The sequence below is a fragment of the Micropterus dolomieu genome, linkage group LG09 (genome assembly GCF_021292245.1).
Source record: "Micropterus dolomieu isolate WLL.071019.BEF.003 ecotype Adirondacks linkage group LG09, ASM2129224v1, whole genome shotgun sequence".
In the NCBI taxonomy this organism is placed as follows: domain Eukaryota; kingdom Metazoa; phylum Chordata; class Actinopteri; order Centrarchiformes; family Centrarchidae; genus Micropterus; species Micropterus dolomieu.
This window is the reverse complement of record NC_060158.1, coordinates 1835955-1850870: the sequence shown is the minus strand read 5'-3', so window position 1 is coordinate 1850870 and position 14916 is coordinate 1835955. Positions and strand designations below refer to the sequence as shown.

At 41.5% G+C, this 14916-nt stretch overlaps 1 protein-coding gene across 1 annotated transcript in view; it reads right to left on the bottom strand.

Annotated features, from left to right (window-relative positions):
* The window catches only part of LOC123976939 (glutamate receptor ionotropic, kainate 5-like), a 203242-nt gene that overhangs the window by 40309 nt on the left and 148017 nt on the right, over positions 1-14916 (bottom strand). The window contains exons 11-13 of the mRNA XM_046059354.1: positions 12221-12328; positions 11924-12127; positions 1485-1598 (exon numbers count right to left, since the gene is read on the bottom strand). Of these exons, the coding sequence (XP_045915310.1) occupies positions 1485-1598; positions 11924-12127; positions 12221-12328 (426 nt within the window). The remainder of the gene's footprint in view (positions 1-1484; positions 1599-11923; positions 12128-12220; positions 12329-14916) is intronic.

Below are 14916 nucleotides of genomic sequence, written 5' to 3'. Positions count from 1 at the left end.
AGAGAGAGAGAGAGAGAGAGAGAGAGAGAGAGAGAGAGAGAGAGAGAGTCCTCAACAGAAAAAGTAGATTTTGCAGCAGGTTATTACGGTTTAAAGGTGGTAAGCGATTCTGATCCAACACACGTCTTTATGTCCTTTCAGTTATTGGTCGTAAAATCGCAACTTTGGCATGTTGTCGTCAGTTGGTTGCACTTGTGTGTGCTATGTTTTGTAAAGGAAAACAAAATAAAAAGAATATAAAACTGCAGCTGTAGAACTCGAGGCTGAGTCTGAATCAGCGTGGTAATGACATTTTATACCACAAGCAAATACAAATGCTTGTGACGCTTCCCTGTAAACTCACATCTCATTGGCTGTTTTGGGTTTCTGATCAGAGGGACCCTGATTTGGAATCGTAATTGGTTTTGGACCCCGATTTGAAATCGGTACACCTCACAGTACAGGATCATTTGGGCCAATAATCGGTCCAGACCAGCCTCGGTTCAGGAATGCCTACGCGATGGTTGGAGGGCGAATCAGAGCCAAAATCCAGCAAAATAAGTATTGTATATCACAGCCTGATGTTTCTTCTTCCTCTGAGCCATAGAGCTCCACCAAAATACTCACTAGAGCAGGGGTCAGCAAATAAGTCTGACATCGGGCCAAATTCTCTTCAAGCCGTTACGCGGTGGGCCAGAACATTATTTCAGTCAAATTATTTCAAACTCTTGGAAACTCATGTGCACGTTTAGCTGAGTAGAGTGCTGGACTCCCGTTGGAGGAGTTGTAAGATCGATCCCAAAATCTTGCGGACTGTTTTATTTCTCCCTTGTTAAACAAATTACAGTTTTTCACATGCTCACAATAAAGCATGTGCCGCAGTGCATATGCGTCCTGTCGTTTGATCTGCATTCCTAAACCTATGGACACGTTTACGGATGACTTTTTCAGAGGTGCGTCAAGTAAGCCAGAGACTCTTTCGAATGTCCTTCAGAACTTTTCAAAGTAAAAGCTCTCAATGAACTCAACATGAAGCATTGCTTCAAAAAACGTTCTCGCGCTTTTATTTTGGAGGCACAATCACTTAAGAGGAAGTGATTATGTGAGTAACTGTTTCTGTCTTTTTCAGCATCAGCTGCTATCAATTTATTCATTTTTATTTATTTTTTATTTTTCTGCTATCAAAGCAATCTGGCCGCCAGATATTATTGCTGCCTATTGCCGACTACTGCACTAGAGGATTCGCTGAAAATAGTCCCCAACAAATGCACTATATCCTCCTGTTTGTTTGATAAAAACTACAGTGAGCAGCTGTTTGATTAAATGAGCATTTTTAAAGATTTATGTCTTCAACAACATAAAATACAGTAGAGCTATTTTCACCAATGCACTAGGCTTCATTATTCAGCTGTTTTCACAGCTAATAGCAGCCGTGACTAGCAGCTTGATGTGTAAAATCTGTTACAAGGTCATAAATTAAAAACAATGAAGGGTGCAGAATTTACCAGATGAACCCTGTAGAGGATGCTGATCCCAAGAGTCATGAAGGGTTTGGAGAAATCGATCACCTTCTCTCTCTCTGAGGTGATCGTGAAGCCGGCCACTGCCAGGTCCGCTTTCTACAGAGAGACAGATCGGGAAGAGACAGGAGGTCATTTTAGCAACAGCAAAGGTTTTTACTGTTATGGCAGAAAATTCTTCCTCTTACATTTAATCTTTGACTATTATTGTTATGTCTTATGATATATATTGTTTCCAGGGCTTGACATTTACTTTTTTGCTCACTAGCCAACTTTTCCAAAGTTACTAGCCACACAGTATTTTTAGTAGGCACATTTTTGTTGATGGGAAATTAAAGATTGTGTGTAAAGCTCCTTTTTTGTGAAAACATGTAGTCTAATAAGATAAACACATTAAGAGCAGCTTCTTATTGTATATAATAAAAGTGCTGCATGGATGTCAAATATTAATTGAAAAGAAAACTAAACAGAAACACAGTTTAAATCCTTTTTATTTATAACAGCACTTAGGCTAAAAAGAAAGAAACCAACAAAGAGCAACAATTAAGGCAATAGGATTAAATTTTATGTAGGCATACATCATTTTTGTGCACTTTTGGGTTGTTTGTTTTGCATCTGCATTGCATCTGACTGGATCTATGTTTATCACCATGAAACTCTGTACAAAACCAGTATACAGGTTTATTTTCCCGATTATTCCCATACAAACGCATCTTCTGCTTACATACATGGCATGCCAACTTTTATTAAAACATAGAATCAACTCTGGAATGACGATATGTGACAGCATCTCTCTAATCATAAAGATCTCTGTAATTTTACAGCATTTAAGGGCACTTTCCTCCTGCCTTTTCTCTTTCTCTTCTTCTCCTGTGCATTTCTTCTCCACACTGCTCGGCCTTGCACACTCTCGCACTGACTGAACGCTGTGTTGATGTGTGTGTGCATGTGACCAGTCGCGTGTGATGACCATACCATCAGGTTAAAAACAGGCGGGAGGCTGACGTAGGGACTGTGGCTGCCCTGTATTTGGCGGGTGTTAATGTCAAGCCCTGATTGTTTCTATCCTTAACTTTTCCTTCTCCTATACTCCTTATGTTGGTCTGTCCACATTTAACTGGGGTTTAGGTCAGAGCTGTGAGATTGTTTTGGTGTTTTCCTTACTTACTGTTCCCAACAGAAACACAGAAACCGGGACAGTGTAAATGATTATGCATCCCTTTGCTCGAGGCCTGAATCTGCCCTAGACGGCAGCTGATTTTCTGTTATAGTACTTCTCTGTCGTTCTCTTTTTATTAATAAATTCTTCACAGACAACTGTTGGTTGTTAATTATTTGCTTAATCCCTAACCAGCAATATACAATTTCCACGACATTTACATTTCAGCCACCGATGTTACTTTTACAGAGCTGAGAGATCTGAAAACATCTTTTATTTTAAACTCTTAAGGAACGCTAATCACTAGGAATTTACTAAATAACCATTACTAATGTTAGTATTTGCCTACTTTTGCACATACTTGTCAGCATTGTGTTATAGTATTATTGTATCTTTTTATATTTTTTGTAAACTTTTGATCTCCTTACTTTTCATATATTTATATTACTATATTTATGTTATGTGTGCTGTAAGCACCAAATCATACCAAGGCAAATTCCTCGTATATGTGAAAATGTATCTGGCAATAAACCTGATTCTGATTTGTTTCAACAAAAGCCTTTTCAACATGTAATTAATTGTCCTTAATGCCTGTAAGTGTGCTAGACTCAATGAAGTGTAGTGAGATGATGTTGAACAGAGCAGAACGGCAGTTTATACAGACAAATTTCTGTCACATCATCATTATTTGTGTCAGTTCAAATAAATGCCGCAGCTGCAGTTAGCTTCACTCTCTCTATTTACATCAACAGATCGAACGGTATTCCAGCAAATTAATACAAATCGAGGGATGCTATCATGAAACCAAAGAATATAAAATACAGATTTCTTGGTGGTTTATAGAGCTATATAGCTAGATATGTAGCTGTAGCAGACACAAGAAAAGGCTAATTAATTTCTGTTGGACTTTAAATGAAACCGGGTTGAATTGACAGCCGAAAGAGGACGAGGAAGGGAAGTGCTGTGATGAAGGAAGGAGGAGGTAGTTAGAGAGGATGAGGAGGAAGAAGAAGCAGAGAAGACAGAGGAAAAGGAGTAAACAAGAGCAAACAAGAGAGGGAATTAGATCATGGAAGAGAGAGACTTTCAGGTTGACTGGCGGAGCGTGAGAAAAACAAGACGAGCCGGAAACGAGGGAGAGGTGGTAAAAAAAAAAAAAAGAATCAACCTCGAGAAAACAGGAGAAGAGAGAAATCCTGGAGGAGGTCAGAGAGGAAAGAGAAACAAAACAAAGAAAGGACAGAAGAAGAAAGGAGGGGTCAGGTGGAGTTAGTCGTCTATACGTATGTACAGGTTGAGAAAACAAAAGCAGACACAGTAACTGAAGGAACAAGAAGGACGTCTATTTAAAATGAGGAGTCTAATATTCAGTCTAAGCTGATAAAAGACCAAATATGTTTTTATATTCACAAACAAACAAAGTAAATAAAGTGAATAAAAATGTAACTGAAACTGCACAGAGACCAGAGAGGGAGAGGGATTTCATCTCTTATTCTGTTCCTAACTGCCTAATGGCTCCTAATTTATTCTGTAATGAGCTGAACAACCTCCAGTGAATTACATTCATGTTCAACTATTTTGCATTAACAGAAAACATTTTGGGAGAAACACAATGCCCGAAGGAACTTTATGTTTTTTCCCTGCAACAAATCCCAACATTTCCTCCCAGCTCAGCGTCCAGTGGCGGTCTGGCCATCTGGAGCATTGGGACTATTCCCAATGGCTGGCCAACCTCCGGGCCGGTGGGCCTCCTTCCTTAGCCTATACTATACTAATTATAGAAGCGGCTAAATGTGTTAATACAACATGTTATCAGAATCTATCAGTGGAATGCAAGTGTGGTAGAAAAACTGAATGTCTACATTTCGCTGTCCTGTGGGGATTTTGTGCAAATCTCTTCAGTGATTTACTGTGGTGTAATTTTATCTTGCTAAAAGAAGCACTTTCATTTGATTGTAATTGTTTTTGTCTTGTCATTCGACACGTGTAAATGTTTTAGACATTTACGTATGTTAATTAGCTAATTTTCTTCAATGTGTATACAGCCATTGGTTGCCAATAGCAGCCAATACATATGGTAAAATCAATCAATCCTTTCTTTGCCCATCTCTTAACAGACAATACATTGAAACACCGGCTCCCCATGAGGATGTGTCTTGAGCCGTCTTCTGTTCACTCTCCTCACATATGACTGCTCTGCAAAATACCTGAGCAACCACATGGTGAAGTTTGCAGATGACACGGCTGTGGTTGGACTGATATCTACCAATGACGAGTCAGCGTACAGGCAGGAGGTGGATGAACTCGTGGTCTGGTGCAGAGCAAACAATCTCTGCATCAGTGTGGGAAAGACTAAGGCGATGGTTGTGGACTTTAGGAGGAGAGGTCATACCCCACCTCCTCCCCTCTTCATTGATGGAGTAACTATGGAGATGATTTCCACCTTTAAATATCTGGGCCTGTACATCTCCAGTGACCTCACATGGGCCACCAACACAGCCAGCATTATTAAGAAGGCCCACCGACGCCTGTACTTTTTGAGGAGGCTGAAGCGGGCCGGCCTCAACCCTGCTTTCCCGACCTGTTTTTACCGGTGTGTCGTGGAGACAACACCGACATCCTCCATCACTGTCTGGTATGGAATCTGCTCTGCGGCTGACAGGAAGGCGCTGCAACGAGTAAATAACAACAAATAACAGCCTCCCTTCCCTAGAGGACATCTACGTCAGCAGGTGCAGAAGCAGGGCATCAGGTATCATGAAGGACTCCACCCACCCGGCGCACAAACTGTTTACCGCCCTCCCCTCTGGCAGAAGGCAGCCTAAAATCAAGAACACCGAGGCTAACGTGCACCTTTTTCCCCAGAGGCTGTGAGGCTTATGAACTCCCAGGCTTAGAGCTCCTCCAGCCCGCTGCTCTCACATTGCTGCTCCTGCACTTTAATGATGCCACATGGTTTTAACTATGGTTTGTTATGCTTAAGATTATCTAAGTGTTTTTATATAGGACCTATCTTAATTTGTTATTTCTTCTGTACGCCGCTGGACCCGGCAAACAAATTTCATTCCTTCATGTTTTACATCTTTGAATGACAATAAAGAACTGAACTGAATAAATTTGGGGCCAAACAGATGCCTCCCTGATGGTACTGCATGATGAATAAATATCTGCCTGGAATTCTCAGCATTGAGGAGACCATTAATTCTGACCAAACCTCCACCTCCGTTTGCAGAAATGCAGCCCCCCACCATGCTTCACTGCTGCCTGCAGACACTCATTCTTGTACCGCTCTCCAGCCCTTCGGCGAACAAACTGCCTTCTGCTGCAGCCAGATATTTCACATTTGGTCAGTCCAGAGCACCTGCTGCCATTTTTCTGCCACCCTGCTCCTCTGTTTTCATCCACAGTTGAGTAGTTTGGCCTTGATTCCATGTCTGATGCTTTTTGGCCCCAAGTCTTCCATGAAGGCCACTTCTGACCAGACTTCTCTGGACAGTAGACCAGGGTCCCAGTGTTTTTGCAGTTCTGAGCTGATGGCTTTGCTGGACATCTTCTGATTGTGAAGGGAAGTAAGCGTGATGTGTCTTTCTTCTGCTGCAGTAAGTGTCCTTGGCCGACCGCTGCGTCTTCTGTCCTCAGCGTTGCCAGTTTCTTTGTGCTCCTTCAAAAGAGCTTGGACAGCACATCTGGAAACGCCCCTCGACTAAATATTGATTTGATCTAGATTTATCTTCTGTTCACTCAGTATTTTGGTAGTATAATCTGTTAACATGTCTATTTTTGAAAGCACTCATTAAAATCACATTAAAAGCAAGTATTTCCATTTATATCTGTGGCTTAGACTACATTCACTACATGGTTCAACACACACACACTCTCTGGCCAATCAGAAAGAAGTATTCACCCAGACTTTGAACTAAAGCTACTGAGCATTAAGAATGGATACCTGATTAGACTTTCATTTAAAGAAAATCTGGCCGCAACCTTGATTTGAGGTTATTTAAAAATCAACATAATTTCCTAATAATTCTTACTTTTTCATGGTTCTGCTGAGGTCTCTGTCTTTCAGCCCGACAACCTGTTCAGCTACATCTCATCCAGGCGTGTGGCAATTATTCTGTCAATTCTGTCAATTTATTTTTGTCTCTGGCTCAGGAAGATAACATTGTAGATGGATCCCACCGACAAATCTCTGATTGGTCAGTTGTTTTTCCAACAGAGGAAACAGAACGAGCACAAACACCGGATGAATTTGAATCACTGCACAAATCAGAGGTGTGTGATTCGGAACCAGGCTCGCGGTCTGTGTGATTTCTTTATAAACATCTGAGTAATCCTCTCCTTTATTTGGCCGGCGTGCGTTGGTCTCCTGCAGTGTTTCCCTGCGCTCCACAATCTCAAAGCCGCGCCTCCTTCTGGACCATCACAAAATGGAACACTTACTATTTTTTTCCATGCGTTTTCAAGGTTAATAGTCTCTGCAGCAGCATATGTGCAGATGATGATTACTGTCTGCTCTGACTGATCCTCTGGCACGCTGAACTGATCAGGAGACGGCCTCATCTCCGATTAAACAGCCAACTCTTATTACAAAGTTGAACTCCTGATTTTTCAGCCACAGGAACCGCAATTAAAGGCAGCACCTTTGTTCCAAATGCTTGAACCTTCTTTGCAGAGATTCTGAGGCTTTTAATGAAATATTGATTTTTATTGTACAGAAGTCATTGTTGAGGGCGCAGTTGTTACTGAATGCATTACAAGTTAACAATGAGTTGTTATTCAGCGGACAGCATGGCATTAAACCTGCCAGATAGGAGCTTTTGTTCCTGTTGGGGCTCAGTGGGTAAATCATGGAGCTCATACTGGTCCCATTTCAAGCTAGGGCACACTTGAAAATGCTACTGGTAATGAGAGGGACTTTTTATAATCGTTTCCCTCAAATGATCAGGACTTGGACAGATTGCAGGTTAGGATAGGATTTACACATCCACTATTTCTTATACAGGTGTATGAGGACCTTGATCCCTGGGTGCTGCTCAAGCATTCAGGATTTTATTGAATCAGTGTTTTTTTTAGAACTTGTACTCTGCAGATCTGTAGGCACTGAAGCATTATTTTTGACGTATTTATGCAATAACATCTCCAATGCAAGAGCAGGAAACAATGAATGTGGTGATAAAATGTCTGCATGAGAAAATGAGTTCAAAGTAGACTGTTAAAGTTTGTTATTGCAGTCTACAAATGTCCTCATTATTTTGTGTTTCATTAAGATACTATAAAATCAATTTGGAAATGGAGCTGACAGCAGTCATTTATATTCACCAAGAGTAGTTTTATGTTACAATATGCCAATCTAGTTCATTATTGCATACTTTGACAACAACATTAGGTGTAATATTACATGATGGGGATTTCACGAGGTATCACTGGGATAAAGTAGAAGGCCGGAAGCCATATTCTATATATCACGTCTGTCGTGCTAGGGCTGATCCCATTCGATGGGCGGACCCGGATCTCACAGCTGAAGCTTTGCAGAGACATTATGAAACCAGGATAATTACTGCGCATGTGTGGGCGTAGTGTGTGTGTGTGTGTGTGTGTGTGGCAGAAGTGGAAGAGAGTTCGGATCATTTACCACAATTTATGAACCACACAAAGAATCGTTTTTAAACAGTTACTTGGAATTAACCATGCACGAAAAACTCTGCAGAAGACAGGTGAACGGCAGGCGGGCGGAGCAGAGAGAATTACCTGTAAATGTGAATGTATGTTACAGTGAATAATGAACAGAGACTGCAGCTTCTCGAGATTAAAGTGGAGTTACTTAGTGTCTCTAAATTGTCCTCAGGTGTGAGCGTGAGTGGTTGTTCGTCTATGTGTGTCCCTGCGATGGACTGGCGACCTGTTCAGGGTGTACCCCGCCATTCGCCCGATGTCAGCTGGGATTGGCTCCAGCCCCCCCGCGACCCTGTACGCAGGATAAGCGGTTGACGATGGATGGATGAATGAAAACATCCATGACTATCAGAAGTGACCATGTATCACAATAGTTGTCATTTCTTAGCCCACTAAATGACAACAACTAAGATAAACATTCAGATTTTGTACCGGTGATAAATTTTGTTCATGTTGCAGAGCTTCTTTCTTCAGAAGATTTCTCATTATTATCCAATTCTCACAACACTGGGACTTTACTTTGTTGTGTTTTTAATGAAAAGTTTAATGGAAATCATAATGGTATCTCAATTTCCCCTGCTAGCGTGGCTGGTGTCGCTCCGCCGCTGAATGCCTACAGAAAATCTCTACGTTCTGCCACGTTTCTGCCAATTTAAACTGAGAAAACATCAAAGTGCATTTGTTTTTCCAGCAACGTGTTTTTCCAGTTTCACACTTGAATGTGGATTTAACCTTGCTGGGTAAACATGGCAGAGTGAAATTAAAGTAGAAAGATAATCTCATTAAGTTCAGAGTGGATCCGTAGTGGAGCGTTTATCTGGACTCCAGACACCTCTCTGCTCCTTAATTAACACTTAATTGATTAACGAGTAGACACTTGTTAAACGAATTTCATCCACTTTCATCAGACTCTTGGGCCTCATCAAAAGTCTCTCTCTCTCGCTCTCTCTCTCTCTCTCTCTCTCTGTCTGTGTGTTTGAATGTGTTTGAAAGTGTGTGGTTGTTTTATGAGCTTCCACCTCTGAAATTTCAGATGAGAAAAAACAGTGAGGGGCGAGACAAGGTTAACGCTAAATGGAAAGCGAGAGAGAGAGAGTGTGTTTGTGTGGGAGCGAGAGGGTAGATCGAGGTAAAGAAGCAACAGAGAGAGAGAGAAAGAGAGAGATGAAGAGCATTTGTAATTTTTAACATATTTGCATAAAACACATAAAGAGTCCCTGGTTACATATAAAAGTGTGGGAATACCTGCTGGCCTGTGTGTGTGTGTGTGTGTGTGTGTGTGTGTGTGTGCTCATGCTGAGGAATCCCGCAGTGTAATTGAAACAGCTCTGTATAATTAGTAAGAAAAAAGACAGTTGATTAGCCTCTTAATGGCCTGCTTGTGTTCCCAATTTCCTCTTTCTGACACACACACTAAAAAACACACAGAAACACACACACAATCATCAGCCACCATCACCATTATCATTGCCATTATGTGTAGCGAACACCTAGTGTGTGTGTGTGTGTGTGTGTGTGTGTGTGTGTGTGTGTTATTCGCAGTATTAGACAGGAGCCAGTGTGACAAACAGCAGTGCAGTTTTTATATTATGTGGACTAGATTTACACACATGTATTTGTGAGGATCTGCACTGACTACAATACATTTATAATTTTGGAGATCACAAGTCTAGTGCACAATGTGTTTTTTTTTTAGAGTTTTGCTATTTTGCTTATTCATTTAAAATATATTTTTGGGTGTTTCAAAAAAAACCCACCATTGGTATCAACTACAATTTCAAGTGGCCCCTTTTTGCAAAAACCAAAGGTACCATTAGAATTAGCGTTAACTATATTATAGTTTTAGACAGTTTTATAGACGCTTTCAACGGTAACAACATAAACAAACAGTACTGCGCATGTGCATTACTCTGGCCCAAACTTCCAGCAGACTTCCGCAAGCGATCCATAACAAGTAATTAACTTTAGCTGCCAGTCGAAGAAAAGAAACGTTACTTAGCCAAACTGAAATGTGATACGGTCACACTAGCAGACCTGTTGAACAAACATTTGAGACAAGAATGTTTTTCTACCGAGCTGTCTGATTTACCGCAGTGTTTCCCACAGAACGACAGCGTAAAGGCCCGTTTATACTCCTGCGTAGGGTCTACGTGCGTACCTACGCTGTAGGCTATGCACGTAGCCATATCCGCAGCAATGGAAGAAATGATTCTTCTGGTCCAGTTCGTGTTCGTGACTTTGTGCAAATGAACGACGAGGTGTAAACAAGAAAGAGGCATGTTGTACCCTAATATTATTATTATGAACTTAATATCCTGCCAAAACATACAACACACCCGGTTTAAACTGCAATTAGGGCATTGGATTTTTTCAACTAAATAGCGCACCTGCTCTGTGTTTTATAACTAACTATGGACATTAAAAATTCCTTATTTAACCTGATGTCAGAAGAGAGGAGATCAGGTAAGATGAGGTAAGGGGGACGAATTAGTCACAACATTATAGGAATATTATTTAGACACTAGAAGACTGCCTGGTTTAAACTTCAGATATCTTAGTGTCTGTCAGAAGACACAGAAGACTTCAACAGATTAACTGAATTTCAGTCAATCATCAAGTTCAAGTGTGACCACACAGAAAAGATTTAGGATACTGAAGCTGCATATTGGGTCTGGCCAAAGCGAACACACACACACACGAACACCCTCCGGTGATTGTGTTTGCTTTAACACCGGTTCTGCGTCAGTTCTTATGGCAACAGGTGGCTGTGGGCGGGGTGAGGGGTGCGAGAAGCAGGCTCCGAGCCGCTGACAGTTAACTGCAACACAAGAGTCAGCCAATTATAAAAGTGGTGGAGCGTTAGAAAGCTGCTCGGCCCTGAGCAGCAGAGACACAGAGATGCTGAGGAGGTATTAAGTGGCTCCGCTGAAGCCCAATTTCCCCCGTTAGTTGTTTTCTCAGGGAAAGTGGCTCATTTTAAGTCAAGTTGAGTCCAATTAAAGCTGTGCAGAGAATTGCCCGCAACAAAGCTGTGAGAGAAAGTAAAGACGATAAGGAGAAGTGTGTGTATGCAGCTGCCCTTGCAACGCGTTTTTGTGAGGACCAATTTGAGTTTTAAACCTACAAAAGTCAAAAGTGAGGACAAATTGTGAGAGGGTTTTAAGAAAGTCAGACACTATTTTGGCAAGAGAGGACATTTTCTGAAAGTGAGGACATTCATGACAAGTCACTACATTTTTTTAAAAAGGGAGTCAAGCCTGGGAAATGGGGACACTTTGGAGAGTCAGCACCCTTTTGGAAAGTTTGAAAGTTTGAAATTAATTAATCTATCAAGCACCAGAACACAAGGTGATGTCTTTAACAAACAAGAAGTTTAATGGAAAATCAATTTTACTGCTGACCCTGTCCCAAATCGTATATCCATATTTAGAGGTCCGTCCCTTCAGGCAGCAGCCAGCGATTTCAGTTCATTTAGTACAGTGAACAATTATAATGTTACGATGTTTGCATTCAATTTTAAAATATAAGGTGTCTGTCAGTTGGTGGATTCAAGGAATTTCTGCGTCTGTTTTTTCCCGCCGCTACTCACCCTGTTGATCAGCTCTCCCACCATGCCGGTCCAGCTGCCGTTGGGCTCTGGGGCCCCGTACAGCGCGTCGTCCACCAGCTTGATCTTGAAGGAGAACTTCAAGATGTCGGCCAGCTCCCGCAGCATGTCCACACAGAAACCCTCGTACTGGTCGTTACCCTGGAAGTTCTGGTAGTTGGACTTACGCATCACGTATGGGTTTTCCTGTCAGACGAGATATGACATCATCAAGCAGCTGATTCAAACGAGTCGTATTTTGCGCTACATTATCCACTTGACTCATTTTTATTTTTTTACCAGTATTGTGGTGACGATTAGCGTCTTGTTAGCCAGCGTCTCTGACGCGTTGAGGTCCAGGGAAGTAGAGTTCATGGCCAATGTGTTGTTGGAGTACCAGGTACCAATCTGTCCGTCCAAGAAGAAGAGGAGGACAAATAGGTGTTAGGAGGAAGAGGTAAGATGAAAGGAAGAATAAAGTTTGTTTTTTTAAAAGATGAACAACTATAGTCCAAATGTGGACTTCTGTTACCAACAATTGAAAGACAACAACTGAGTGTCCTAATCAGCCCATAAACTATTTAACGGTGCATTCAGGCAAGTTTAATCTCAGAAAATATTGCATAACCACGTTGGATTTTCCAGGTGTATGTGTTCGGGTGGCTATGGGTCACAGGTACGTCGATGACATCGAGTGGACCAATAAAAAAAACCCTGACAGCATTACTTGTTTGTTGAAGTGTCTGAAATGACCTTCTTCTGCAAAGGAGACATTCTCATAGTGCTGCACAACCTCATCAGGCCTGGTCACACCAGCCTTTAAAACTGTAAAATTGATTAACTTGAAAATTTGCACTGTGGAACAATAGCTAATTGTCTAGACACTGCTGACCTCTGGGGGAACAGAGAGCTGTCCGAGGGAACAGAAAAGGGTATTAACCAGTCCACAACAGACATATGGTTTACAGACGGTTCTGACCACAGACTGTATACAAGAAGTGGACGTGGTCATCGAGACGTCACCCGCTGGTTTGTGAACTGCTGTTTTGAAGCCTCGGGTTTGGCCGAGTTTTTAGCGTCGTTTGGCACTACTTCATATTTATATAAAAACCGGACAAAACCGGACATTACTTGGAGAAAAGAAAGCGAAGAGGTTGAACTACCTGGTGAGTTCAGAAAACACGTGTATGGAACTATATTCCAGCTATCATTGTACTTTATTGGGACCATGTTAGCATAGCATAGCCTTGATCGATCCGAACTCCATTCAGAAAACAAACATTTTAGAAGTTGTTGTCCTGCTGTCTTGCTGACAGACCTGACAAAGCATGAATTCATATGTTTCACAAATCTGCATCATGTTGTACTTATTTCGGCATCAGTTTGACCCGTTTATTGCTATTAAATCACAGCAAAATGTTTACTTTACAGCTGTAGTAATGCCGAGTTCCAGCGATTAAACCCCCGCAAGGAAAGCGTTGCGGGGATTAAATTCGCGTTTGGTCTGAATGCCGCATGGCCGGAAGCTTCCCGCTTGGTCCTGACACAGGAGTAGATTCGTAGGTAGGTGTAAATTCATGATGATCATCCCACATTGGTTTAAAAGTTGAGTTTCAAAGAAGCACTCTTCACCTCGGAAATAGCAGTAATCTTGCCCAGATTAAGGATGAATTATAAGGTTTAAGATCATTTGATATTATGGAAAGTACCAGAACAGCTACTAAATTAACCTTTAGTTTGTGAGATTAGTTTGTGGTACCAGACAAGCTCAGAAAGGTTGAAATTTGAACATCTAAATTATGATGACAACTGGGCAAACTCCAACTGCTGGTGAAGAACATGTGATCTGATCAAAAGCTCTAGTAAAACAACTAAATGAACCTTGTGCTGTGAGTATAGGAGTTGACCAGGAACATCCGAAGACACAGTTATTTCTGGGCTTTGCGAGACTTGAGGCAGGAAAAGTTGATGTTGAAACCTAACCTGGTACTAAAGGCATCAGGTTGTTCAGAGACTGCATTTGGACACAGCTAGAGTGTGTCTGCATTGTCTCATTTAAATCCTCAATGGTCATAAATCTTGCTGGAATCCAAAGAAAGATGGGGATGGGCCACGAAGAAAACCAGAAGGAAATGAAGAAATAAAAGTGCTCACTTAAAGATAAGAAAGATGGGAGAAAAGAAAGCAAGGACAAAGGGCAGCAGACAAACAGATAAAAATCATTAAAGTGGGTTATTAGAGGCAGAGAGACAGACCACAGAGGAAGCTGAATAATCCTATCTTCAGAATCAATGGTAAAATCAATGAGGGAGTATCAGACTCCTCCCGGCGCATTCAGCGGGTTAAATAAGGTCATAGATAAGTACTTTAGCACGTAAACGACCATCTGCAGACCTAACACCAACCCCGTCACATCCCCTGACCTCATGACCTACCTGATCTCTTGTTTGTGTGAGCATTCACTGTGCTGTCTCCCAGGGACAGGCCGATAAAGGGCAGGGGCCACTACTTCCCGACTTCCATCATGATGTGAAAACTCATCTATGTTAGGTAGGTTTCAGGTGTCTTCCCATCCTCTCCTCCCTTAAATCATGTCCACCCTTTCATGTCTGTCTTATGGGCTTTTTTGTTTCCTTGTTTACCTCCCACAAACTTTCCTCTCTTATTTCTCTGACTGATTATCTGAGCATAAAAATGTTTTCATTATGTTCTAGTTTATGCATGTTGCTCTTAAACAACCTTCCACTACAGGCAGTGTTGGGGGTACTGTACTCAGATTACTTTTGTCTGTAACGCATTACTGTTGATAACTTCAGTAATCACATTACAGTTACTAATAACAAAATCATTGCGTTACTTGCGAACTGGTTCTTGAACTATCCGCATAACTTTATGTGCGTGTTTCCGTAACACTTTTCCGACCTAACTTTTAACTTTAGCATGAAATTGCAGAGCTGCCAAAGACGTCTTTCGAGGGGTGGAGGTCTTACTTCATA